The 24,742-nt window shown below is 44.1% G+C and overlaps 1 protein-coding gene across 1 annotated transcript in view; it reads right to left on the bottom strand.

Annotated features, from left to right (window-relative positions):
- itga4 (integrin alpha 4) overlaps positions 1 to 19,994 on the bottom strand; it is a 32,605-nt gene extending 12,611 nt beyond the window's left edge. Inside the window, exons 1-15 of the mRNA XM_027022280.3 lie at positions 19,604 to 19,994; positions 19,167 to 19,279; positions 15,948 to 16,042; positions 14,916 to 15,045; positions 14,716 to 14,783; positions 14,174 to 14,303; positions 13,039 to 13,124; positions 12,669 to 12,731; positions 12,281 to 12,418; positions 10,439 to 10,547; positions 9,438 to 9,532; positions 8,834 to 8,924; positions 8,114 to 8,159; positions 7,690 to 7,844; positions 2,266 to 2,420 (exon numbers count right to left, since the gene is read on the bottom strand). Of these exons, the coding sequence (XP_026878081.2) occupies positions 2,266 to 2,420; positions 7,690 to 7,844; positions 8,114 to 8,159; positions 8,834 to 8,924; positions 9,438 to 9,532; positions 10,439 to 10,547; positions 12,281 to 12,418; positions 12,669 to 12,731; positions 13,039 to 13,124; positions 14,174 to 14,303; positions 14,716 to 14,783; positions 14,916 to 15,045; positions 15,948 to 16,042; positions 19,167 to 19,279; positions 19,604 to 19,791 (1,662 nt within the window). The 5' untranslated portion in view covers positions 19,792 to 19,994. The remainder of the gene's footprint in view (positions 1 to 2,265; positions 2,421 to 7,689; positions 7,845 to 8,113; positions 8,160 to 8,833; positions 8,925 to 9,437; positions 9,533 to 10,438; positions 10,548 to 12,280; positions 12,419 to 12,668; positions 12,732 to 13,038; positions 13,125 to 14,173; positions 14,304 to 14,715; positions 14,784 to 14,915; positions 15,046 to 15,947; positions 16,043 to 19,166; positions 19,280 to 19,603) is intronic.
- Between the last annotated feature and the right edge of the window lie 4,748 nt (positions 19,995 to 24,742).

The following is a 24,742-nucleotide window of genomic DNA, read 5'->3' as shown; positions in this document are numbered from 1 at the left end:
GGCCGGAAAGAATGGAGGGATGAACGAAACACGGCACTGCTCTATTTCTTGTTTTTATCCCTTTCTCTCGGTTGTGTTTTCAGTTCTTTCTTTCGCTCCTCTGCTCTGGCGTAACCTGGACGCTGGTGGGGGTTGCCGACGGCCGTGGTGGGAGTGGCTCCCGCACCCTGGTTGAGCCCAGGCTGGGCTGCCCGGAGCACGTGGGCCCTGAGCTCTGGAGGTTCTACCTGCTGTTATACCGACTCTGCAGCACATGGCAACCGCAAACAAAGCTTGGCCTCACTGTGTGTGTGATAAACACACACACACACACACACCATGCAACCACTGAGTCACAGTCCTTTACGTTTATGGCATTTATCTGAGTCCGTACTAACCCAGGCAGTGAAAACCGGGCCACAGAACCCCAGTGATCTGTCCTCTACACAGGGAAGCCACTTGGGAGGTACAGAGTGAAGTCCACTTCCTGCCCCCACAGAGGTGGCCGCGTGCAGGAGGGGGTGTGTACACACATAGGCGTTTTTCACACATTTTCTGCAGGTCATGGGCTCACGAATGTGAGATGTATATGCCGGTACCGCAGATAGCATATGCTTCTTTTTTTCCTTTCTATATTTATAAGATGCAAAGGTATGCAACATCTGCACATTGCAGTGCATGTAAGTGTGTGTGTGTGCATGTGTGTGTGTGTGTGTGTGTGGGTTGGTGCATGTGCGGGTCAAATGCAGTCAACCAATAAAATTATGAAGGGGGAGCCCACAAAACAAGGCCATGGCTTTAGCTCCTCCCAATGTTCTCAGTGCTCCCAGTAAAACCACTCCCGTTGTCTGCATCCCACCTGCCCTCGGCTGTTCATTCCTTAAAGTGCAGACAGTACAGTACAAGCAGGCTTTCTATCCCAGACTCCCCATGACGGGTAACTGAGCATGTTTCTGAACGTCACCTCCGCCACCAGCCCCTGTTACCGTGGCAGCCACACAGAGAGCCCCATTAATTACAATGTAAAACACCAGTAGCAGCAGATTACTGAGAGTGAAATGGGAGAGGAACCCAGAGGAGCTTCAGTGAACACCTGGACTGCTTTCACACACACACACACACACCATGCTGATGATCTATCATTTCTCGACTAACTTGTAGGAAAGAGCGCGTTCATTCTTCTGTTTCATAAGAAAGCTGGGAGCCTCCACACTCCATGTACTGAGGGCCAACACAATCCACGGCTCAGTCTTCCCCGTGCTCCAACACACCTGATTCCAGCCGATAATGAACTGATGTGCTGAGTCAAAACATCAGGCTGGTGTTTACGATATTTACTAGGGCTGAGTCACACCTCAGCCTCCCTCAGGCAACGGTACGATCAGCAGAAGAAGAAGCCAAGATACAGAATCGCCACTCTAATGTTGGCGAGTGGAGGGCGTTTCAAATACACCCCAGTCGCTTTTGTTTAGTTGACCGAAGAAGCACAAAAGCTGCAATCAGTTGGTCTTCACTTACAACCAATCAGAGCCCGTCAGAACCAGGACCAATCCAAACCAATCAGAATCTCTCTCGCCCATCCCACAGTGGTGCTGATGCAGATATCACTGCAGAGCTCATGACTGCTGAGGACTGATAGGGAGGATTCATCCCAATGTGTTAAGGAGCAGCGCAACACAAAAGAGGATCTGAATCCAGGGTTCAGTCAGGAGTCAAATTCCTATTTGAGCTGGATTAGGAAGACTCAGAAAAGCAAGTTACTCAAGAAGAGAAGTCATTGCTGCCAGGAAGTCTGCATCAGCACTTAGCCATGGGAGATGCTGAACTCTTTTGGTAACTTCCGTCACGTACGGGTCTTCGCACAGATGGAGGAGTTTATTAACCTTATGCAAATCTACCACAGCGCTTTTTTTCTGGTAGAACGGGACTGTTTTAAAGCAAGAGTGTGAAAAATGTTAACATAAATAAAAATAACGACATCAGAAATCTGGGACGCAATTGCCACACAAGCCACGTTCACAGTAAAGGCACAGTCTGCAAAACCTTAAACAATAATGTTTCCTACACACTACTGCTGTGATCTGTGTATGCATGGCTATATACGTACTAACGACTCAGTAGGCCATTTTAATCAAGTGTAGCAATGCAGGATCTGATCCCGTGACCTTTTGACCCATATGTGTGGACCTGTACAGTATGATGTGTACGGTAAACACACGTTTGCCCACCTGTTGCCCCACGTCTGCCTTCCCCCCCCTCGCCGTCACGGTCGCAGTGTTCTCTTACCCTCAGAAAGGCCTGGTGCATGCTGCAGGTCTCCTCTCCATGCTTGGCCCTCACTCGACCTGCTGTGACATTGGACGTTCCATTTCCATGGAAATAGAAGCGAGAGGGAAAAGGCTCCTTGTTGTGGACATCGGCAGTGAGGTTGAACTTCACCTCTGGGAAGGAAGGAGGAAAAGTAAAGGATACAAATAAAAAAATACACAAAACTATAAAACAATAAAATAGTTCTAAATGTGGTATAAAGTAGTTCTAAAGGTTTAAAGTAGTTCTAAAGGTGGTGTAAAGTAGTACTAAATATTGTGTAAAGTAGTTCTAAATGTGGTGTAAAGTAGTTCTAAAGGTTTAAAGTAGTTCTAAAGGTGGTGTAAAGTAGTTCTAAAGGTTTAAAGTAGTTCTAAATATTGTGTAATGTAGTTCTAAAGGTTGTTTAAAGTAGTTCTAAAGGTTTAAAGTAGTTCTAAATATTGTGTAAAGTAGTTCTAAAGGTTGTTTAAAGTAGTTCTAAAGGTTTAGAGTAGTGCTAAATATTGTGTAAAGTAGTTCTAAAGGTTGTTTAAAGTAGTTCTAAAGCTTTAAAGTAGTTCTAAAGGTGGTGTAAAGTAGTTCTAAAGGTTTAAAGTAGTTCTAAATATTGTTTAAAGTAGTTCTAAATGTGGTGTAAAGTAGTTCTAAAGGTTTAAAGTAGTTCTAAATGTGGTGTAAAGTAGTTCTAAAGGTTTAAAGTAGTTCTAAATATTGTTTAAAGTAGTTCTAAATGTGGTGTAAAGTAGTTCTAAAGGTTTAAAGTAGTTCTAAATGTGGTGTAAAGTAGTTCTAAAGGTTTAAAGTAGTTCTAAATATTGTGTAAAGTAGTTCTAAATGTGGTGTAAAGTAGTTCTAAAGGTTTAAAGTAGTTCTAAAGGTGGTGTAAAGTAGTTCTAAAGGTTTAAAGTAGTTCTAAATATTGTGTAATGTAGTTCTAAAGGTTGTTTAAAGTAGTTCTAAAGGTTTAAAGTAGTTCTAAATATTGTGTAAAGTAGTTCTAAAGGTTTAGAGTAGTGCTAAATATTGTGTAAAGTAGTTCTAAAGGTTGTTTAAAGTAGTTCTAAAGGTTTAAAGTAGTTCTAAAGGTGGTGTAAAGTAGTTCTAAAGGTTTAAAGTAGTTCTAAATATTGTTTAAAGTAGTTCTAAATGTGGTGTAAAGTAGTTCTAAAGGTTTAAAGTAGTTCTAAATATTGTGTAAAGTAGTTCTAAAGGTTGTTTAAAGTAGTTTTAAAGGTTGTTTAAAGTAGTTCTAAATATTGTGTAAAGTAGTTCTAAAGGTTGTTTAAAGTAGTTCTAAAGGTTGAAAGTAGTTCTAAATATTGTGTAAAGTAGTTCTAAATGGTTCCGTTTCATTCTATGGTGAACACGCAATGTTCTAAACCCCAGTGGATGTGAAATGCATTGCAGTGTAATCGCTGTTACTCCCCTGTTCTTATAAATAAAGAATAATAATAGTAATTATTAATAATTAAATATCCACATTTTTATTCTCTTCCGGTGCTGGGAACATCTTATACAGCCAATGAGAGGCTTCAGAGCGCTGATGCTGTAACCCTGAGGTGGGAGTGTAAGAAGTCAACACATTTGGGCTGAGCTGTAGCAGATAGAGATGTGGGAAACCGCAGAAGAGTCTCTGTGTCTCAGGCTCTCACGGTCATTTGTCTGCAGCATTTCTGTCTTAGCCTCTAACGGTTTCTGTTTCTCAGCCTCTAATGGTAACCCCTTTCCCTTAACTCACATTCCAGGTTTCTCCGAATTGAGTTTCCCTAAGCGTCTTCCTCCGTTTACCCACACAGCATTATCAGCCTTTCGGTGAGCTCAGTCCTTGCCACACACCGGGGCCTTGTAACGGCCACCTTGGAGGCGAGGGTGTGGCAGGTAATGGGTACTGTGAGATAAGGTACTGTGGTCAGGGTCTGAGACACAGACTCACTCAGTCAACATATACTGTACAGACCAGTACCCCTCCTACGCGTACAGTAGGGTCCGGGTGTCCCAGGCCCAGAATGATAGTCTCAGTCCCTGTTTAAGTTCACTCTCCACCTTTTACAAGCGAGGGGCCTTGCAGCACGGATGCAAAAAAAAGCAAAGTTGCACCTAACAGACTGTAATTGTAACGTTTTCCTTTTATTTTTGGCAAAGGCCTTCCCGAGGTGGTACATTTCAGGATGTAACGAGCTTTATTCTTCTTCCGTGTTTTATGTGAAGCACTGTGTTTGGCTGCTGCGTGTGACATGGACTTTACAAATAAAGTGGGCAGGTAAATTCTACACAGCAAGACTGTGGCGAGAGAAAGTCAAAACAAACAAGTCTATAAAGTAGTGTAAAGTAGTTCTAAAGGTGGTGTAAAGTAGTTCTAATGGTTTAAAGTAGTTCTAAATATTGTGTAAAGTAGTTCTCTATATTGTTTAAAGTAGTTCTAAATGTGGTGTAAAGTAGTTCTAAAGGTTTAAAGTAGTTCTAAATATGGTGTAAAGTAGTTCTAAAGGTTGTTTAAAGTAGTTCTAAATATTGTGTAAAGTAGTTCTAAAGGTTGTTTAAAGTAGTTCTAAAGGTTTATAGTTCTAAAGGTGGTGTAAAGTAGTTCTAAAGGTTTAAAGTAGTTCTAAATATGGTGTAAAGTAGTTCTAAAGGTTGTTTAAAGTAGTTCTAAAGGTTGTTTAAAGTAGTTCTAAATATTGTGTAAAGTAGTTCTAAAGGTTGTTTAAAGTAGTTCTAAAGGTTTATAGTTCTAAAGGTGGTGTAAAGTAGTTCTAAAGGTTGAAAGTAGTTCTAAATATTGTGTAAAGTAGTTCTAAATGGTTCCGTTTCATTCTATGGTGAACACGCAATGTTCTAAACCCCAGTGGATGTGAAATGCATTGCAGTGTAATCGCTGTTACTCCCCTGTTCTTATAAATAAAGAATAATAATAGTAATTATTAATAATTAAATATCCACATTTTTATTCTCTTCCGGTGCTGGGAACATCTTATACAGCCAATGAGAGGCTTCAGAGCGCTGATGCTGTAACCCTGAGGTGGGAGTGTAAGAAGTCAACACATTTGGGCTGAGCTGTAGCAGATAGAGATGTGGGAAACCGCAGAAGAGTCTCTGTGTCTCAGGCTCTCACGGTCATTTGTCTGCAGCATTTCTGTCTTAGCCTCTAACGGTTTCTGTTTCTCAGCCTCTAATGGTAACCCCTTTCCCTTAACTCACATTCCAGGTTTCTCCGAATTGAGTTTCCCTAAGCGTCTTCCTCCGTTTACCCACACAGCATTATCAGCCTTTCGGTGAGCTCAGTCCTTGCCACACACCGGGGCCTTGTAACGGCCACCTTGGAGGCGAGGGTGTGGCAGGTAATGGGTACTGTGAGATAAGGTACTGTGGTCAGGGTCTGAGACACAGACTCACTCAGTCAACATATACTGTACAGACCAGTACCCCTCCTACGCGTACAGTAGGGTCCGGGTGTCCCAGGCCCAGAATGATAGTCTCAGTCCCTGTTTAAGTTCACTCTCCACCTTTTACAAGCGAGGGGCCTTGCAGCACGGATGCAAAAAAAAGCAAAGTTGCACCTAACAGACTGTAATTGTAACGTTTTCCTTTTATTTTTGGCAAAGGCCTTCCCGAGGTGGTACATTTCAGGATGTAACGAGCTTTATTCTTCTTCCGTGTTTTATGTGAAGCACTGTGTTTGGCTGCTGCGTGTGACATGGACTTTACAAATAAAGTGGGCAGGTAAATTCTACACAGCAAGACTGTGGCGAGAGAAAGTCAAAACAAACAAGTCTATAAAGTAGTGTAAAGTAGTTCTAAAGGTGGTGTAAAGTAGTTCTAATGGTTTAAAGTAGTTCTAAATATTGTGTAAAGTAGTTCTCTATATTGTTTAAAGTAGTTCTAAATGTGGTGTAAAGTAGTTCTAAAGGTTTAAAGTAGTTCTAAATATGGTGTAAAGTAGTTCTAAAGGTTGTTTAAAGTAGTTCTAAATATTGTGTAAAGTAGTTCTAAAGGTTGTTTAAAGTAGTTCTAAAGGTTTATAGTTCTAAAGGTGGTGTAAAGTAGTTCTAAAGGTTTAAAGTAGTTCTAAATATGGTGTAAAGTAGTTCTAAAGGTTGTTTAAAGTAGTTCTAAAGGTTGTTTAAAGTAGTTCTAAATATTGTGTAAAGTAGTTCTAAAGGTTGTTTAAAGTAGTTCTAAAGGTTTATAGTTCTAAAGGTGGTGTAAAGTAGTTCTAAAGGTTGAAAGTAGTTCTAAATATTGTGTAAAGTAGTTCTAAATGGTTCCGTTTCATTCTATGGTGAACACGCAATGTTCTAAACCCCAGTGGATGTGAAATGCATTGCAGTGTAATCGCTGTTACTCCCCTGTTCTTATAAATAAAGAATAATAATAGTAATTATTAATAATTAAATATCCACATTTTTATTCTCTTCCGGTGCTGGGAACATCTTATACAGCCAATGAGAGGCTTCAGAGCGCTGATGCTGTAACCCTGAGGTGGGAGTGTAAGAAGTCAACACATTTGGGCTGAGCTGTAGCAGATAGAGATGTGGGAAACCGCAGAAGAGTCTCTGTGTCTCAGGCTCTCACGGTCATTTGTCTGCAGCATTTCTGTCTTAGCCTCTAACGGTTTCTGTTTCTCAGCCTCTAATGGTAACCCCTTTCCCTTAACTCACATTCCAGGTTTCTCCGAATTGAGTTTCCCTAAGCGTCTTCCTCCGTTTACCCACACAGCATTATCAGCCTTTCGGTGAGCTCAGTCCTTGCCACACACCGGGGCCTTGTAACGGCCACCTTGGAGGCGAGGGTGTGGCAGGTAATGGGTACTGTGAGATAAGGTACTGTGGTCAGGGTCTGAGACACAGACTCACTCAGTCAACATATACTGTACAGACCAGTACCCCTCCTACGCGTACAGTAGGGTCCGGGTGTCCCAGGCCCAGAATGATAGTCTCAGTCCCTGTTTAAGTTCACTCTCCACCTTTTACAAGCGAGGGGCCTTGCAGCACGGATGCAAAAAAAAGCAAAGTTGCACCTAACAGACTGTAATTGTAACGTTTTCCTTTTATTTTTGGCAAAGGCCTTCCCGAGGTGGTACATTTCAGGATGTAACGAGCTTTATTCTTCTTCCGTGTTTTATGTGAAGCACTGTGTTTGGCTGCTGCGTGTGACATGGACTTTATAAATAAAGTGGGCAGGTAAATTCTACACAGCAAGACTGTGGCGAGAGAAAGTCAAAACAAACAAGTCTATAACATATGAACAGAAACGCTCTTCCGAGAGTCCGAAAGACTGTGGGAATGCCCCCCCCCCCGAATGTTCCGGCAAAAGAGTTGCACACAGAGGTACAGAATCAAGTGCAGGGGGGGGATGGGAGGCTGGGCAGCAAGAGGCGGGGTAACAGGAGGCAGGGCTTACCTATGTGTCCAGGTACTTGCTTGCCCTTGACCCTAAAGCACACGCTGACCTCCACGCACACGGCAGGCAGGCCATGCTCATGGCACAAAGCCACGGAGCGGTTCACGCTGGCCGGCAGCAACAAGGACGCCTCCACCATCACAACTGGGCGGGTCCTAAAGGGGGAGGAGCCAGAGAAAATGCAGGAACGTCATTGGTCAACGGCAGCACCAGATCATGACAGCCACTGACCCTAAAGTTTAAAGAATATGGGTTAAACAGCCTAATTACATTAGACTGTCTAATTACATTGTGCATTTTATGATGGTTTTGCTACTTAAACATCATGAGATGAACAGATATAGTTTATAGCCTAGCAGCACATGTGTTCAGCATGGACAAAATCTTTAAATGAAACAGTTAAATCTGTTTTATTTGTTTTTACCGGAGCACTATGACAGAATCGGACAGATAAGCTCCCACTGCCACATCTGCAAAACAGGAACTTTTATTTAGATTCATATGTAAATTAAAGACAATATTTAGAAATGCAAACCATTTCAGCAGATAAAAAACACACTGAGGATTATGCAAAAAAGGACAAGAACACCCTTCTATCACATTACACACACTCTTACACGCGCGCTCACATGCGCTATCCCCTATCACACACACTATCACATGCGCTATAGCCTATCACACAATATCATACACACTAAACCCTATCACATACACAGAATGCCAGTGCTTCACCGTCCCAAATACTTTATATATGCAGCCTGTCTCACAACATACCTAAAATATATCTCAATATTTCTAAAAACTTTATGAGACTCATCTAGTGTTTTAAGCTCGAGGAGACCATGATGAGAACAGTGTCTGTTCTGTGTGTGTGAGCGTGGATCCGGGGGAACGTTACACAGGCTGTGTTTATTCACATTGTGGCAACACACTTGAGCGGCTGTGGATGGAGCTGCTAAGTTGCTGAGGTCAGATCTGAGTTTCATGCAGGTCCAGCGTGGATGTTGACGGATGTTGCACACATGCTACAGGAAATCCTGTCAGCCTTAGTTTCCTACTCTAAACAGCTTACAGAATAAAGTAATCCATTATTAGTATCAGTAGGAATAAAAACAAAATCATAGCGACAGAAGCAAGGCATTACCTGGGTAACCATTGCCATCAACATCGACGCCTCCAGACACAGACTGGCCGAACATTCTGAGGCTGTTGCCGAGCACGGAACCAGTGATTCGCTATAGGTCAAAACGTGCACACACACACACACACACACACACACACACACACACACACACACACACACACACACACACACACACCATTCATGAACCAGCCTAAAATTCCTCTTCTGAGAATGTGTTAACAATGCTATGCACAGTGTCTATCCCCCAAAATAGAAGGGGAAAAGAGGACATGGATAACATCTCATTCATGCTCAGCTATCGCTGACTCAGTACTGCTGCCTTTTCAGGAAGTGTCACACACCCTGCACACACACATAGCGCTGCACGGTTGTAAACTGTGTATTCAGACTTCTTTTGTTCAGGGGGGTGAAGCCAGTAGTTTATGGAAATTGCAGCAATTCTATGTACACGCAGAACAGAACAAGCCTGTGACAGGATGGAGAACTCTGATATGTGGACAGACAGGCAGCGGGGAAGGGGCGGACCCGCTTCTCCGCCAACCCCCACCCCTCAGCCCCCTACCCCATGCTAGGAGTGTGATCACTCTGCAGACAGCAGACATACTTGCGAAAAGCTGGCTGTGACCCCGCCCTTCCTCCCATTGTAGATATACACAGCACCTCGCAGGTCTTCCTCCTGGGGAGCGCCAATCGCCACATCTGAAACACAGTCAGCACACGAGAGTCACCCAAACAATCACTGTTACGGCAGTATATCATCAATGAAACAGTCACAGCGGTATAGACTCTTCAGACGAGTCACAACAGTATAGACTCTTCGGACGAGTCACAGCAGTACAGATTCTTCAGAACAGAGACAAGCAGGAACTCTCACAGTGCACATTTTAATACATCTGTCAGTCAGTCAAGCCACTCTTAGGAGTACTGTGCCAAAAGGATATTTTTTCAACTGAAAACCAAGCAAATTTGTTTTATTAATGTTAATAAAATGTTAATAACATTTTGTTATTAACATAATGTTTTTATTAATTACTTTCGCTTAAACAGAGCCACAGCCTATTGAAATAGTACATTGTAGTGATTAATAATTCACACATATATTCATATACATATTCAAATGATCATGCTGAAATCTGGCCTTAAAAACAGACAAAAAAACCACACTGTGTATGTCTGACTTCAGATGCATCTTTAGGTGGGACATGACAACATTCTGGCAGAGCTGAGTCTGAACAGACAAATGTACTAAAACTGGGCTTTCTGCAAACATATTCTCGGATTAGATGAGACTGTCAAAGTGGGATTCAATGCTAAGGACAATGATCATGTGCAAACAGGTTTCTGGAGCGGAGAGAAGTTGTGGGATTGTCTGGATTTTATTTTCACTACGGAAATGGCCACAATTTTTTCCCAGTAATTGGAATTTGGGACAGAGCACAACAGTTTCCATTCAGTATTAACAAGACTGCAGGCCATGACTCAGATATGCACTGTGACCCAGAGGAGTGAGAGAGGGTGGGGGGCAAGGGCGTAGCTGTCCAGCGGATTCATACAGTGTGGTGCTGTGAATGGAGGTTATTTATGCCGGTTGTCCTGGGGTCTCACCTGGGTAGCCGTCGTTGTCGATATCACCAAGGTCAGTGATGGTCTCTCCAAATCGTGCTGCGTATGAGTCTCGGCCCACCAGCTTGAAGGGCGCTTCACTCATGCTAGCCTGTGAAGAGCAAACACACCATGTCACCCTTCTGCCCCCTTCAGTGCAGGAGGACTAAATGCAGTATTTGCTGCAGTGTGCTGAGGTCAAAGGTGTGAAGATTTAGCAGTAGGACAAGGAGAGCAGAAGATGAAGGAACTGTGCCTGAAATGTCCTGGTCTTCAGGAAACCTCATGTACTGCACTGCAATTTTTAATACATCAATCAATCAATCAATCAATCAATCAATCAATCAATCAATCAATCACTGACTGATTGATTGACTGATATTACCTCTCTCGCTCTCTCTCTCTCTCTCTCTCTCTCTCTCTCTCTCTCTCTCTCTCTCTCTATATATATATATATATATATATATATGAGAGAGAGAGAGAACCTTGGTTTATGTAATTCCATCTAATTAGCCATTAAGCTGTTAATGGTTTAAGCTATTTGAGCCAAACTGTGTGGTACGTCTTTGTTGAATTGCTTGGGGAATATAACAGATAAGCACTGCTAAGTGCATTAAAACACACACACACACTTTTCAAACCGAATCTCTTAGCCTAATGATACTACCCCTCCATGTACTCGGAGAATACAGAATGCGCGCACACACACACACACACACACACACAGACACACACACACACGGGTAAACAAGGCCTTGTGCTCCTTATCCAAACATAGTGTCCGAGGCTCCTGAATGAACAAAGACAATTAGCAGAACTCCTCCAGTGACCGCTAAAGCCACTTCTGTCAGGATACACACAACCAGAAGCCTCAACAATACTGCTGTTTATAGAGCTCCTGTTAGAGCTAGTTAATATTTGACACAGAACCTGGTAAACATGTATCACGACAACCTTGGATGCTGAGATCAATGTTGGTATTGAGTTTCTGAAACCCAGTTCAAAGTCTAAGCGTAGGTAAGAGTTCACAGTTAATACCCTCATCATTCTGACTGAGAGGTACTGCTCAGACCCAGTGCTGCACAGAGAGGAGACAGGCGGGACGGTTTCCTAATTATATATTTAGTGAGTCTTGGCATAGTGTGTAGGGTGTAGTATAAAGTGTAGGGTGTAGTGTGTAGAGTGTAGTATACGGTGTACTGTATAGTATAAAGTGTAGTGTGTAGGGTGTAGTATAAGGTGTAGTGTGTAGGGTGTAGGGTGTAGTATACGGTGTACTGTGTAGTATAAAGTGAAGTGTGTAGGGTGTAGTATAAGGTGTAGTGTGTAGGGTGTAGTATAATGTGTAGTGTTTAGGGTGTAGTATAAAGTGTAGGGTGTAGTGTGTAGGGTGTAGTATAAGGTGTAGGGTGTAGTATACGGTGTACTGTGTAATATAAAGTGTGTGTAGGGTGTAGTATAATGGGTACTGTGTAGGGTGTAGTATAAGGTGTGTGTAGGGTGTAGTATAATGTGTAGTGTGTAGGGTGTAGTATAAAGTGTAGGGTGTAGTGTGTAGGGTGTAATATAAAGTGTAGGGTGTAGTGTGTAGGGTGTAGTATAAGGTGTACTGTATAGTATAAAGTGTGTAGGGTGTAGTATAATGTGTACTGTAGAGTGTAGTATAAGGTGTAGTGTGTAGGGTGTAGTATAAGGTGTACTGTGTAGGGTGTAGTATAAGGTGTAGTGTGTAGGGTGTAGTATAAGGTGTATTATGTAGGGTATAGTATAATGTGTAGTGTGTAGGGTGTAGTATAAAGTGTAGGGTGTAGTGTGTAGGGTGTAGTATAAGGTGTAGCTCCACACCTGGCCCTGGTTGATGTAGACGTGCACACGCCCTTCCTCCCTTACAACACTATACATGGGGGCTCCCACCAGCAGGTCAGACAGCCCATCAGCATTCAGGTCCACTGCACACACACTCGCACCATAGTACGAGCCCAGCTGCCAAACAAACAAACAAACAAACACACACACACAGAAACAAACAATGAGGCAGTGCTGCATGTGCCACACCAGGAAATCACTTCATTCTGTTCAATATGTTTGGCTTTCTCATTTATTTGTCACTGCAATGTGAGGCTTTATCGTGGGCTGTTGTTGTTGTTTATGTTTTACCAGTTTTCCAGTATGTGTGTGTGTGTGTGTGTGTGTGTGTGTGTGTATGTGTGTGGAGGTGCACAGTAGGGGTCACCTGAGAGCCACTGGTCTCGTTCACGATTTTCAGAGTTTTGCCTTCGACTTGGAATATGTAAACCTGCAGATGGGAGAGAACACATACCTGAAACACAACAGCTTAACACAACACAACAGCTTAACACATCACAACTTAACACAACACAACTTAACACAATACAACAACTTAACACTTCCTGCTGCAAACCCTTAACACAGCAACAGCACTGTTGATGGGTCATGGGGTCAAAGGGTGATGGCTGGGTGAGGAGTTTTCATTTTAGCTTTTCAGTTTCATTTAATTTGGATATATATACACACATAACAAGTGTAAAGGTGACTGAACTGAACTGAATTCTGAAAGAAGCAGAACCAGTGTTAACCCTCACCTTGCCAGCTTGACCGTGCTGAGGTGCACCCCCCACTATCTCCATGCTGTCGCGGTGAAGGAAATGGCCGGCACCCACCGAGTAGCCTGCAGGGGAACGGACAACGCGGTGAGCAGAGCCTCGCGGCTAGCACGGTAGTGCAGCCAGTACAGCAGCGCAGTTAGCCTGTTTAGCATGGTCGCGTGGTTAGCATGGTTAGCCCAGCCGTATGGTTAGCACGGTTAACATGGCCACGTGGATAGCAAGGTTAGCCCAGCCGCATGGTTTGCACGGTCAGCCCAGCCGCGTGGTTAGCACGATTAACATGGCCACGTGGTTAGCAAGGTTAGCCCAGCCGCGTGGTTTGCACAGTTAGCCCAGCCACGTGGTTAGCACAGTTAGCCCAGCCACGTGGTTAGCACAGTTAGCTCAGCCACGTGGTTAGCACAGTAGCATGGCCAGTACAACAGTGCAGTTAGCCTGGTTAGCACACCAGCCCAGCAGCGCAGTTAGCCCAGCCGCGTGGTTGGCATGGTTAGTCCAGATGCAGGGTTAACACGGTTAGCATGGTTAGCCCGGCTGCGTGGTTAGCACGGTTAGCTCAGCCGTGTGGTTAGCACACCAGTGCGGTTAGCCCATCAGCCTTTGAAGTGGATGCAATAAGCATCTGAATGACATGAGCGCTCAAAACTGAGCGTGAAAGAATGTCACAGCTAAGAACATTGTTGTTGAGTGAGACATCTTAGCATTTACACCTGACACAATAAGATAAAAAGTGTTTTAAAAAGAATTAAAAAATACTTTGAAAATACTTTCAACATGCAAACACCTGCTCAAGGAGCCTCTTGTAGATACTGTATGCTCATGAATATTGTACTACATTTTTCATTGCGTGCTCATTTCAACTGGGGCCACGGACGTGCACATGGACTAAGATCTAACGCGGCGCCTCATCTGACCTCTGAGCACTCTGCTCTGTAGCAGTAAATAAAAGCCACAGAACCTTAGACTGCTAGCTTCTTGTTCAAAGAAGAATGTGGTCATCGTAATAAACACCCTACTCCTATACAGCTTTCGGTAAGCTTCACAGCAAATGCACAGCAAGCTTTACATAACCAGGAAAATCGACCCAGTGAACGGTCCACTGCAGCCTCACCCAGATAGCTGCCGTAGAGGACCGTGCTGTCATCGTCCACGTAGGCTGCCACAACGTTGCTGGAGACGTTGTACACCAGCACAGTGCCAGTCCAGTAGAAGCTACCAGGAGCTCCCATGATCATCAGGTCCTGCAAGGCAGAGGCGCACAGGGTGAAACACATCCGCGCCTTAGGGGCTCGTGTCTGACGGGTGTTGGACGTCAGAACCGACTGACAATGGACTGGAGCACTGAGAACCAACAGCTACAGATGGTGACACACTGGTAACATTCCCAAACTGTGCAGTGTTTCTAAGAAATAAATGTTTCTTGTGAATTTTTTTAAACTATGAATGAAATGTCATAACTAATTAAATCAATGGGTTACCTTATTATATAACTGCTCTCAAAAAAATTAGTAAGTCTTCTAAGTCATGAGAGTGTTATAATATAATATAAATTATTTTGTTGCTCTCAGAGCAGCAAAAATGCACCAACACACTGAATAATGTAAAATACTAAATAATGTAAGATGCTTTTTCCTCCTTTCTTGTCAAAATTACCTCGGTGAGGACATTTGAGATCCCAGCCTGGCAGGATCCATAGTCTTCCCCAAACTTCCTCTGATGATCTGAATAAACACATACCGTCTTTCAGCAGCGTATTTACAGCCACCTCTGTTCATTCACCGAACGGACGGATGCAAAGACACGCGTCTCACGGTAACGGCGTCTGTCGGAGTGACGTGACAGCTGCCCCATACCTCTGTAACAGGGGATGTACTGAGTGGTGTGGCTGAAACCAGAGCTGATCTTGAAGCACACGCCGTACGGTAGTTTGTTCTGGTTGTCTTTCCTGGCGAAGAAGACGTTCTTCCAGCGATGTCCGCAGGCCTGGAATTAGAAGTAGCACAGGCATGCACAAAAGGGGCCTTTGTGTGGGGCATAACGAGACAGACTCAGCAGACCTTTTCTAATCCTGCATGACTGGCAGACCAGAACAGAACCACCCACCCGTGGTACAGTCTAGAAACAGCAACATGGGTTTAAATAGGCATTTGAATCATTTAAGAAAGTAAATAATGCATATGCAAGCCCTGGAGAGTGGAGAGTGACACACACGCTGGAGCTGCTGGGGTGTGTGCTGGGTTGTTCGTCCTTCAGTCTCTTTAAACACACGATAAGTTTACAACACAGCAGCTCACATGCTTCCCAGGAAAAGAGAAGTCAATGCATACTACACCCTTCTAATTCAACTGTATTTTGTTTACAAAGGTTTGCTTATGACATTGGTCCTATCCTGGCATTCTAACCCAGTTTAAAGCATGTTAACCCAGTAAGACCACTTCATAAATTGAAGAAGGCCTTCTGCTAATCCCTAGATCTGCCTGCACCTTCACATTTGGAGCATCTTTTCACATACAGCTCTAAAAGTCAGGAGCACCATTGTAGAGAATCTGAGGAATGCACAATCTAGAGATTACTGAGGGTTTGTTTCTTAATTCTGGTTTTAAAAACACTTTAGGCTAGCCTACAGGTGTTTCTGGGCCTTTTATTTTGTATTAATAAACGGTTGACACTGTCGCTTTTAAAAGTCATTCAACATATCACAGGTGCACACAGCACAAACCGAAAGGATCCAGATGACAGAACCACTTTCTGTATGTGGCTTCAAAAACTGACGTGTGCACCCACTGTGAGGTCAGCCACCTTCTCCGCTCATCACCTCAACAGCTCACTGGCCGCGGCTGAGGTGGGGAGGTTAAGTGGGAGGTTGGGTGAAGTGGGTCACATACCAGAATATCCCCATTGGAGGCTCGTCTGGACAGGCTGACACCAAGCCACTGGTTATCACCCTCAGCCAGGCATGTTTTCCCACAATGCTCCACACCTGTGCAAAGGTCCAAACACAAGCAGTGTTACTGCTCCAGAAAACCACACACACCATCTCAGGTGTATGCAAGTCACCACACTCACACACACACAAACATTATTTCTGCAGTTGTATGCAAGTCAACACACACACACACCATCCCTGCAGTGTACGCAAGTCACCATACGCATGTACGCACGCACCCACCCACCCTCCCTCTGTCTCTTCAATTGTAGTGCAGTGGTTAAGGTACTTCACTATGGTTAAGGTACTTGACTTGTAATCAGAAGGTTGCCAGTTCCACCACTGCCAAGTTGACACTGTTGGGCCCCTGAGCAAGGCCCTTAACCCTCAATTGCTCAAGTTGTACTCAGTCATAATTGTAAGTTGCTTTGGATACTTACAGTGTCAGGTAAATGTAAGTCACCACAAACCCACCCATCTGTGCTAGTCTAAGTTATCTCACACATACATATACTCAAGTATGGGCAGGAGAGGAGTTTGGTTTTGCTTTGTGGAGCTGATTTGTTGGGAGAGACCAAATACATAATATCATATTTCCCTTGTTAGTTAATGAACCCTAAACCATAAACCATAACCCTAACCCTAACCTATCACTTCTATAACCCTAACCCTTAACCATAAACCCTAACCCATCACTTCTGTAACACTAACCCAACCCTAAACCATAAACCCTAACCCTAACCCATCACTTCTGTAACGCTAACCCCTCACCCTAAACCATAAACCCTAACCCTAACCCATCACTTCTGTAACGCTAACCCAACCCTAAAACCTAACCCTAACCCATCTCTTCTGCCTTAGAGGCACTGGGTGATCACACATCCTCCATTTCTGTGAGGACATTAAGATCCTCTCACAACAAATCTGCCAGTCCACTTTTCTTGAACATTTCATTAACATTATAAACCAGAGAAGCTCACACCACTGCATCTAAATGATGACGGTACCAAGAGAGAAGTTTTGATAAACAGTGAGTGACTAGGAGTGAGGTGATCTGGATGGGCCCAAATCAGCAGGCTGTGATTAGACAGAAATTCCTTTTAGTTATAGCATGCGTACGGCATTGTGTTTAGCTGAAACGCAGTGACGTGTATTGTGTTTTGTTTCAACACATTCACAGTAAACAGCAGAATGTAATCTAGCTGTGAGTTGATTGCATTTCAAGATGGCCTGCACTTAGTTCAGAGACAGATTTAGCATTTACTTCAATAAACACAAATTCTCACACATCGTTTTTATGTTAACAGATTAACAATAAATCAATGTAATGGGTCTTTTATTTTTCATTTTGGAATGTAACCACATATGTGATCTAACATGATTTCAGCATTTCCTGTTTTAAATGCAGTCCTGCATGTATTGTTTTTCCAGTAAAGAGATCAGATGGTGCCAGAACAATATAATAGCATGTCACGTTTTTCCACCGACATGATTCAGTTTGTCAGGAATTCCTGTCCATACACTCCAAGGCATTATTAATAAAACTAAACTGTTAGCTCAATTAGCTCGATGTCAGCGATCAGGTCAGAATAGCACATGTTGAACCTCACAGTCTCATTACAGTCATCACTGCACAAGAACATGAAACGCAACAAACCCAGCAGCTTGATCTTCTGCATTTGGCCTGAAAACGCAGAAGAAAACCTGCTGACTAATATCAGAACTAGAACTAACAGAACTAAGGCCTGACACCCTCTTTCAAAAGTACATTTTCAGCTCCACGCCCTTAAAACTGAAGCGCTCTGGATTTAACCCAGATTCCGGACTCACGTGTTCCAAATTAAGGCTGTGGAAGAGTTTTAATGACCACAGCATTCACATGATTCAAGAAATTGTGCTTCCATGCTTCTCTCCCAATCTTCAACTGAAAATAATCCTAAGAGGTTTGAACTCCTGTACATCTGTGCACATCAACCCTGGGACACCCTGGTGAGTGTTTAGCATCTTCAATACACCTAAGCACTAAAGCACTAAAGTGTGCAGTGCTATGTGATGAATGAACTCTGAATTACCTATGATTCATGTTTGCCTTTCATGGCTTGGTGATGCCAGGGTCCGCTGGATGCCAAACACTCTGAACGCCAAACCAGGCAAAGAGGGACCCAGGCTGCCACTTCACAATTTCACCGGAACCAGAGGCGTGGCCCGGTGGCTAAAAGTGTTGGAGTGACGCCTTTAACTGGTGCCGCTGCCACCCGACAGTCTGCCTGGCATCTGAATGCCCTCTGAGATTAGCGTGACCAGGGGCGCTTCAGGCCGGACTGCACCGTGTGCTGAAGGCTGTCTCTTTCAGTGGAGACATGAACGTCATGATTGTGGGATTAATATGATTGTGCATTGTGGGATTAGTGATTTTATATACATTGCGGGATTAGTGAGATTAAACATTTTCATCTTGATTTGCCCTCCAGCATCTAAGTGCAGATTAGTCTAAACCTTTTAGATACGTTTTCCATGGACAACAGTTCTTCAGAAACAACCACTGTGGTGCATCTTGCTGGTTGAGAACATTCACTGTACTTAATGGTGGACATTGGGTCCACGTGAAATATTTTGGACACTTTACAAGTTTTGATAATTCAGCAATTTAGCAGAACAATCTCAATCCCAAACTTAAAACATTTATTTATTACAGCAGAAGCATTAGCTCCTCTCCTCAGAGTTTAAAGTATTTTCCAGGATGAAGAAAGATGTTTTATTTTGTGCTTCCTGCGCAACTGCAAGGCAACATTTGGAGGGCGCAACAACAGCAAGATAAGCCTGCACGGCGGTTCACTCGTACAGCATGACACCAACCGGACACCAACCGTGACACCAACCGGACACCTACCGTAGGAGATCCACAACTCCGCCTCCGCACGCGCCGCAGCGCAGCGCGAGAGGAGTCGCCCAGAGCTCCACGGCCATGAAACCACGAGTCAAAGAAAAGTAGGAGGAAGAACGGCGGGGCTCCGAGTAATCATTCCGTTAAGGACAAATTCGGGTTCGGGATTTGACCAGGAACGAAGAAAAACACACACAAAAGGTGTACTTGGTTTATGAAATGGAGAGAGAAACAGAGTAAAACAATGCAAAACAAACAAATCTGTCGTGTCGGCCGCCTGCAGAGATGACCCACCAGTCTGGAGCGCTTCACAGTTCCTGGTTGAAATACTGCATTTGTAAATCCCTCCAGGTTTTATAACGCTCGGGTAAAAGCTGGAGCTTGCTTCCGGGGCTCCGACAACCAGCCTAGGAAAGAAGCCTCCAAATAAAATACTCTTCAATAAAACGGTTTCTGCATCTTCGAGTAGTATAATATCATTATTATAACAGAGCTGGTATAATTAGACATATCCTTTTGATGAACACTACTGGGATATAGACTATATACATGCCAATTTTAGTGAACGTTATGCACAAGTGATTTTATGATATTTTAACATTTTTTAACCGTCAGGGAAATTAGTATAAAGCGTTATATTCGCTATAAGATACCAAATACATCAGCGTTACACATGTTTCAAACTCCATCTGCGCAGTCTAACATATCAGTCAGAAGTTCCAGGAACTCACCACGGGGTCTTTTGGTGCTTGTGAACCAGAACTGAATAGCCAAATAAAGATCCATTGGGTCCGTTGAAATTCAAAGAGTGCTGCACGTCCAAATTATAACCCAGGCTCAGCAGGCAACACGCGCAGCCAAGGAGCCATTTCAACATGTTCACGCGCCAGTTAAAGTTGCTCGATTTCTGCAGGTCCATGGCTAATCCCAAACACCGACGTTCTACCAGCGATAAGAGAGGGAAATGATGGCGACATATATTTAAAGAATAAACTACTGCACCAAAACAAAAATCGGGTTACACAAACTCTTCATTCAAAGTTTTTCCTCACGAGCCCCTCCGAGAGTCCCGCGCGCCTGTTGCGCTCTGGCTGTGCGTCTGCTCGTGAGGAACCACTTCATTTGACTAAACTTCGTCACGTGAAAGTTCCCCAACTGACACAGTCCCTTTGAACTTACAGCACGAGCACGAGCGGCGATGTTGCTCGCGCGAGGCTGCTCTGTTCATAAGTTGATGAGTTCTGCACTTAGTGCGAGCCCATTAGTGCGTTTATAATCAAGCTAAAATACTAGTCAACTCATTAGTTTAAATGTGTTTTAGTCCAAATTACCTCAATTTGTTTACTATTGACTTTAGCTATTTCCTGTATCCCTTAAATAACGGAGTACGATTTGTGGACCAAATAAACAATTACGAAAGAGTTTAGACGCATCGCGTGCGTTCTGTCACCTGGTAGCTAATGGCGCGCGAGCAGAATGTAAATAAATAAATCGCGGGCCTTATCGCTGCTTTGGGTGATGCTGTGGAAAACACAGAGTGGTAATTATTCCAAGATATGTCTCACTTATATGTTTGTGTTTAAAAAACCGGATACATTTTGTAGAAAGATGCTCTGCCTCTCCACTCCTTAGAGAGAAGGTTTTACTCAGGGTGAAAAGCACACTGGTGACGGTATCATATCTACGCGAAAACCTTGGCTGGATGTGTAAAATAACGGCACACGAAAAAACAGCAAATGGGAAAGTAGCATCCCATTCACTGTAATTCAACAATGTCGATATTTCTGGCGGTGAAATTCCTATCGCGCGCAATGTAACAGTCCCGCGGCCGGATGTTGTACCTACAGCCATACATATTCACTAACCAAACTGTTCACATTTACCTCGTGCTGAAGCTGCGTATGTCTGCTATGTTAGCGTCTCTCCTTAGACGTTTTGACAACACACACACACACACACACACACACACACACACACACACACACACACACACACACACACACACACTTATTAAGTTCAGAGGACCGTTATACTCAAAGTGAGGATGGATGAAGGAAGCAGTGTTCCTAAGTATAAGCCCCCCTGTGTGAGTGTGTGTGCATGTGTGTGTTCTGTCTTTCATTACCTATCAATAGATACAATAGTGTCATTTATTTTGTCACGTGATAACACAGGTCCCTTTAATTACCAGAGAAAATAAGAGACTTGGCACTCTCTTGCCCCTCTCTCTCTTTCTCTCTCTTGCCCCCCCCCCTCTGCCCCTCTCTCTCTCTTTCTCTCTGTCCCCTTTTCCAGATAGATTCCTCTCTCTCCCTAATCCCTGTAGAATTTATTCTTTCCCGTTGTCCTCACCAGTGCATTTCTAACATCACAGTAATAAAGTGAGAATTTCATGATGTGACTATTGTGTGTTCAGTATTTTTTAGAAGCAACTCAAAGCTGTTTCAGGGCTAACTGCAGCTCTCAGGACCTCCTGCTCTCGGTGATCAATCCATGAGCTCTGGCAGGATGGTCACATTGACCTTGGAGAGTGGATCAAACACAAGGCTGTTTCTGCTAACCAAGGCTGTGTCAAGGCTGTGTTTCCTAGTCTCATCCGCTCAGTGGCATGCATGTAACTGTTGTTACACATGTCCTCACATGACTAAAAAGGATTTTACACACACACACACACACACACACACACACACACACACACACACACACACACACACACACACACACACACACACACACCAAGCCAGAAGTTGCATGTATCTCATTTCTTGTAATATTAAGAGCTGATCTGAGTTCAGTTTTTGTAACCCTAACATGTGATTAAATACACAGATAGACCTGAACTTTGACACAGCCTCACATACCGGGCCACGCATAAAGAACATCCACACGACCTCCACACCTCCTGGCATTCCACAGGTAGGGCCTTTTCTTCTTCAGCACCTCTGATTCAACTCATCCAGGAGTGATTGAGTCCCTGTGAGCTGAATCACTAAACTCTGCCGCATCGCTAACGTCCTGGACACGTCTCAGCACCCCGCAACATAGGTTAGCATGTTTACTATGTGTGGGAAACCTCTATAAATGTTTGAAAAAGCTTCACTGCTGAGTCATAGGGTTACAGTTGTCTGACAGTGATCCCCCACCCCCACGCAGACCCTCACCCCCACCTCAGAGCAGGTCCATCTGTGTTGTAACATCCTCAACAGTATTCTCCCACCATGTCCTCAAATGTTCTATACAGGCCCTTTGTTTCTGCCAAACACGAACCGTGTGGTGTTAGCATCCGGAGACAGAACACCTGTCAAGGAGTCACTACTGCTGAAGGATTCCGCTCAGGTTTGATGAAGAGCAGAGGGGAGTGTGGTTGGAAAGGTGTTCGGAAACGTGACCCTGTTGTATTTTTTAGCAGAGCCATCTTATTAAAAGGGTAATGAGGATGTATGGAACAAACACTCTCACAAATAAACAACTCTCACAAACACTCATTAACAACTCTCACAAACACTCATAACTCTCACAAACACTCATATTAACTCAGAAACACTCATATTAACAACTCTCACAAACACTCATAACAACACTCACAAACACTCATTAACAACTCACAAACACTCAATAACAACTCACAAACACTCAATAACAACTCACAAACACTCAGTAACAACTCACAAACACTCATAATAACAACTCTCACAAACACTCATATCAACACTCACACTCAATAACAACACTCACAAACACTCATAACACTCACAAATACTCATTAAAAACTCTCACAAACACTCATATTAACAACTCACAAACACTCATTAACAACTCTCACAAACACTCATTAACAACTCTCACAAACACTCATTAACAACTCTCACAAACACTCATTAACAACTCACACAAACACTCATAATAACAACACTCACAAACACTCATTAACAACTCTCAGGTTAACATCTCTCTCTCTTTTTCATTCCACTCTTGCTTCTGATTTTTTATTTAAAAAATCCTTCACTTGCATCTCTTTCTCCAGATGAAACAGCTGGTTGCATTTAAACCCTAAATATCTGCCTCACTCTGATTGCTTGATGGAAAGGTGTGAGAAAGCTACACACACACACACACACACACACACACACACACACTCACACATACACACACTCTCTCTCTCTCACACACACACACACACACACACACACACACACACACACACACACACACACACACACACTCACACATACACACACTCTCTCTCTCTCACACACACACACACACACACACACTCACACACGCACACTCACGCATGCACACACACACACACACAGACACACACACAGACTCACACTCACCCCTCTTAACTCTCAAATCACCCCTCCATTACTGAGGTCTAAATTAGAGAGGAGCACGGAGACTCTTCAGGTTATTAGGGGCGTGCTGACGTTGGTTCTCGGAAGATCGGGAACTCTCCTGCCTCACTCCCTTCCTCAGAACCACGTCTCCTGCTCCCCTGCTGGAAGGACACAACATAGCCATGCCCTAAGTCCAGTAGGGGACCCCTCAACCCAGAAGGTCAGCATTCTCAGCCAGTGACGTTAGTGTGGAGAGAACACAGGCTCCTGAGCGCCGAGGGCCCAAACAGCACCAGAGTCGTGATTTACGGCAAGACCTGGAATCACTGCGATTGTTTAACTTCGGAAGGCCGACCTCAATCAGGGAACGGGTTGGAAACCTCCCAGAGTTAATCTGACTCGTACCGTGGAGCCTGTGCTTCTGGTGAGATCTGTGCTATCTGGAACCGACTGGCTCACCGAGGGGTCAGTTGGAGGGTGGGCAGGGTAGTGCTGGGGGCGGCTAGGTGGAGCTCTGGAGAGAACTGATAAACAGCCACTCAGCAGCAGCCGCGGCTGAGAGTGAAGATGGCCTCCAGCTGGGCCAAAGAGACCCCTCCAGACTGGTGGAGAGAGGCAGCATGCTGAGATATGGGAGACGTCTGTGATTAGTCTGTGATCTGTCTGATCACTTGGAGCTGTCTGTGATCTGTCTGTGATCTGTCATTGATCTCTTTGTGATCTGTCTGTGATTTTCAGGGCCATTTTTCCAGACCCAGTTCCAAACCCCTGCAGTGTGTAATATATTTAGTGCTCTAAGACACCCAGCTGAGTTCATCAGACAGATATGAAGCCCGTCAGAAGCAAAACCGTGTGAGTTGGACCCAGAACTACAGGCCTGGCTTTGGGAAGCAGGTCTCTTTGAAAGACGTGAAACGTTAAAATTACCCCACAATCTCCAATTCAAGCCACATGTTCCACCTCAGTTCGCACCAGCATGGGGTCCAAACCCAGCAACCTGTGTCTCAACCTACCCCAGCTGGATCTGCGACAGAAGAGTGGGATGTGATGATGGTGGGCTCTCCAAACAGGAAGGTTCAGTGAGATCAGGAGAACCAAGGGTTGGAGGAGGTGGGGCACCTCAGGGCAAATACGAGGTGACCGCACAGGCAACAGGTGCCCATAACATGGAGCTCCTGGCGTCCAGCACAGGACGAGCAGTGGTGGAGAGGACGTGGACGGCCACGGCCTGGGTGGACATCACCAGGCCTGTGGTCAGGGGGTTACAGTCACAGTGGGAGGCAGGCAAATTCCTCTCACAGGAGTGTCTGCTGTTCACACTCCTCTGTAACTGCCATACATTTAAGAGAGGTGTTCTTTCTTTCTTTCTTTTTTCATTGGTAATTTTTCTTTCTCCTTTGTCATTCTTTTTTTCTCTCTCGTTCTCTCCAAACACCTTTCTGCATCTGTCCAATCTCATTGCTTGTCTTCTTTCTCTGCCTGCATCTATCTCTCTCTCTCTCTCTCTCTCTCTCTCGTTCTCTCAGGTTC

This window comes from Electrophorus electricus, chromosome 4, assembly GCF_041902795.1.
Source record: "Electrophorus electricus isolate QZ-2024a chromosome 4, ASM4190279v1, whole genome shotgun sequence".
NCBI classification, from domain to species: Eukaryota; Metazoa; Chordata; class Actinopteri; order Gymnotiformes; family Gymnotidae; genus Electrophorus; species Electrophorus electricus.
Note: the sequence above shows the minus strand (reverse complement) of the source record. Positions and strands in the feature narration are given on the sequence as shown.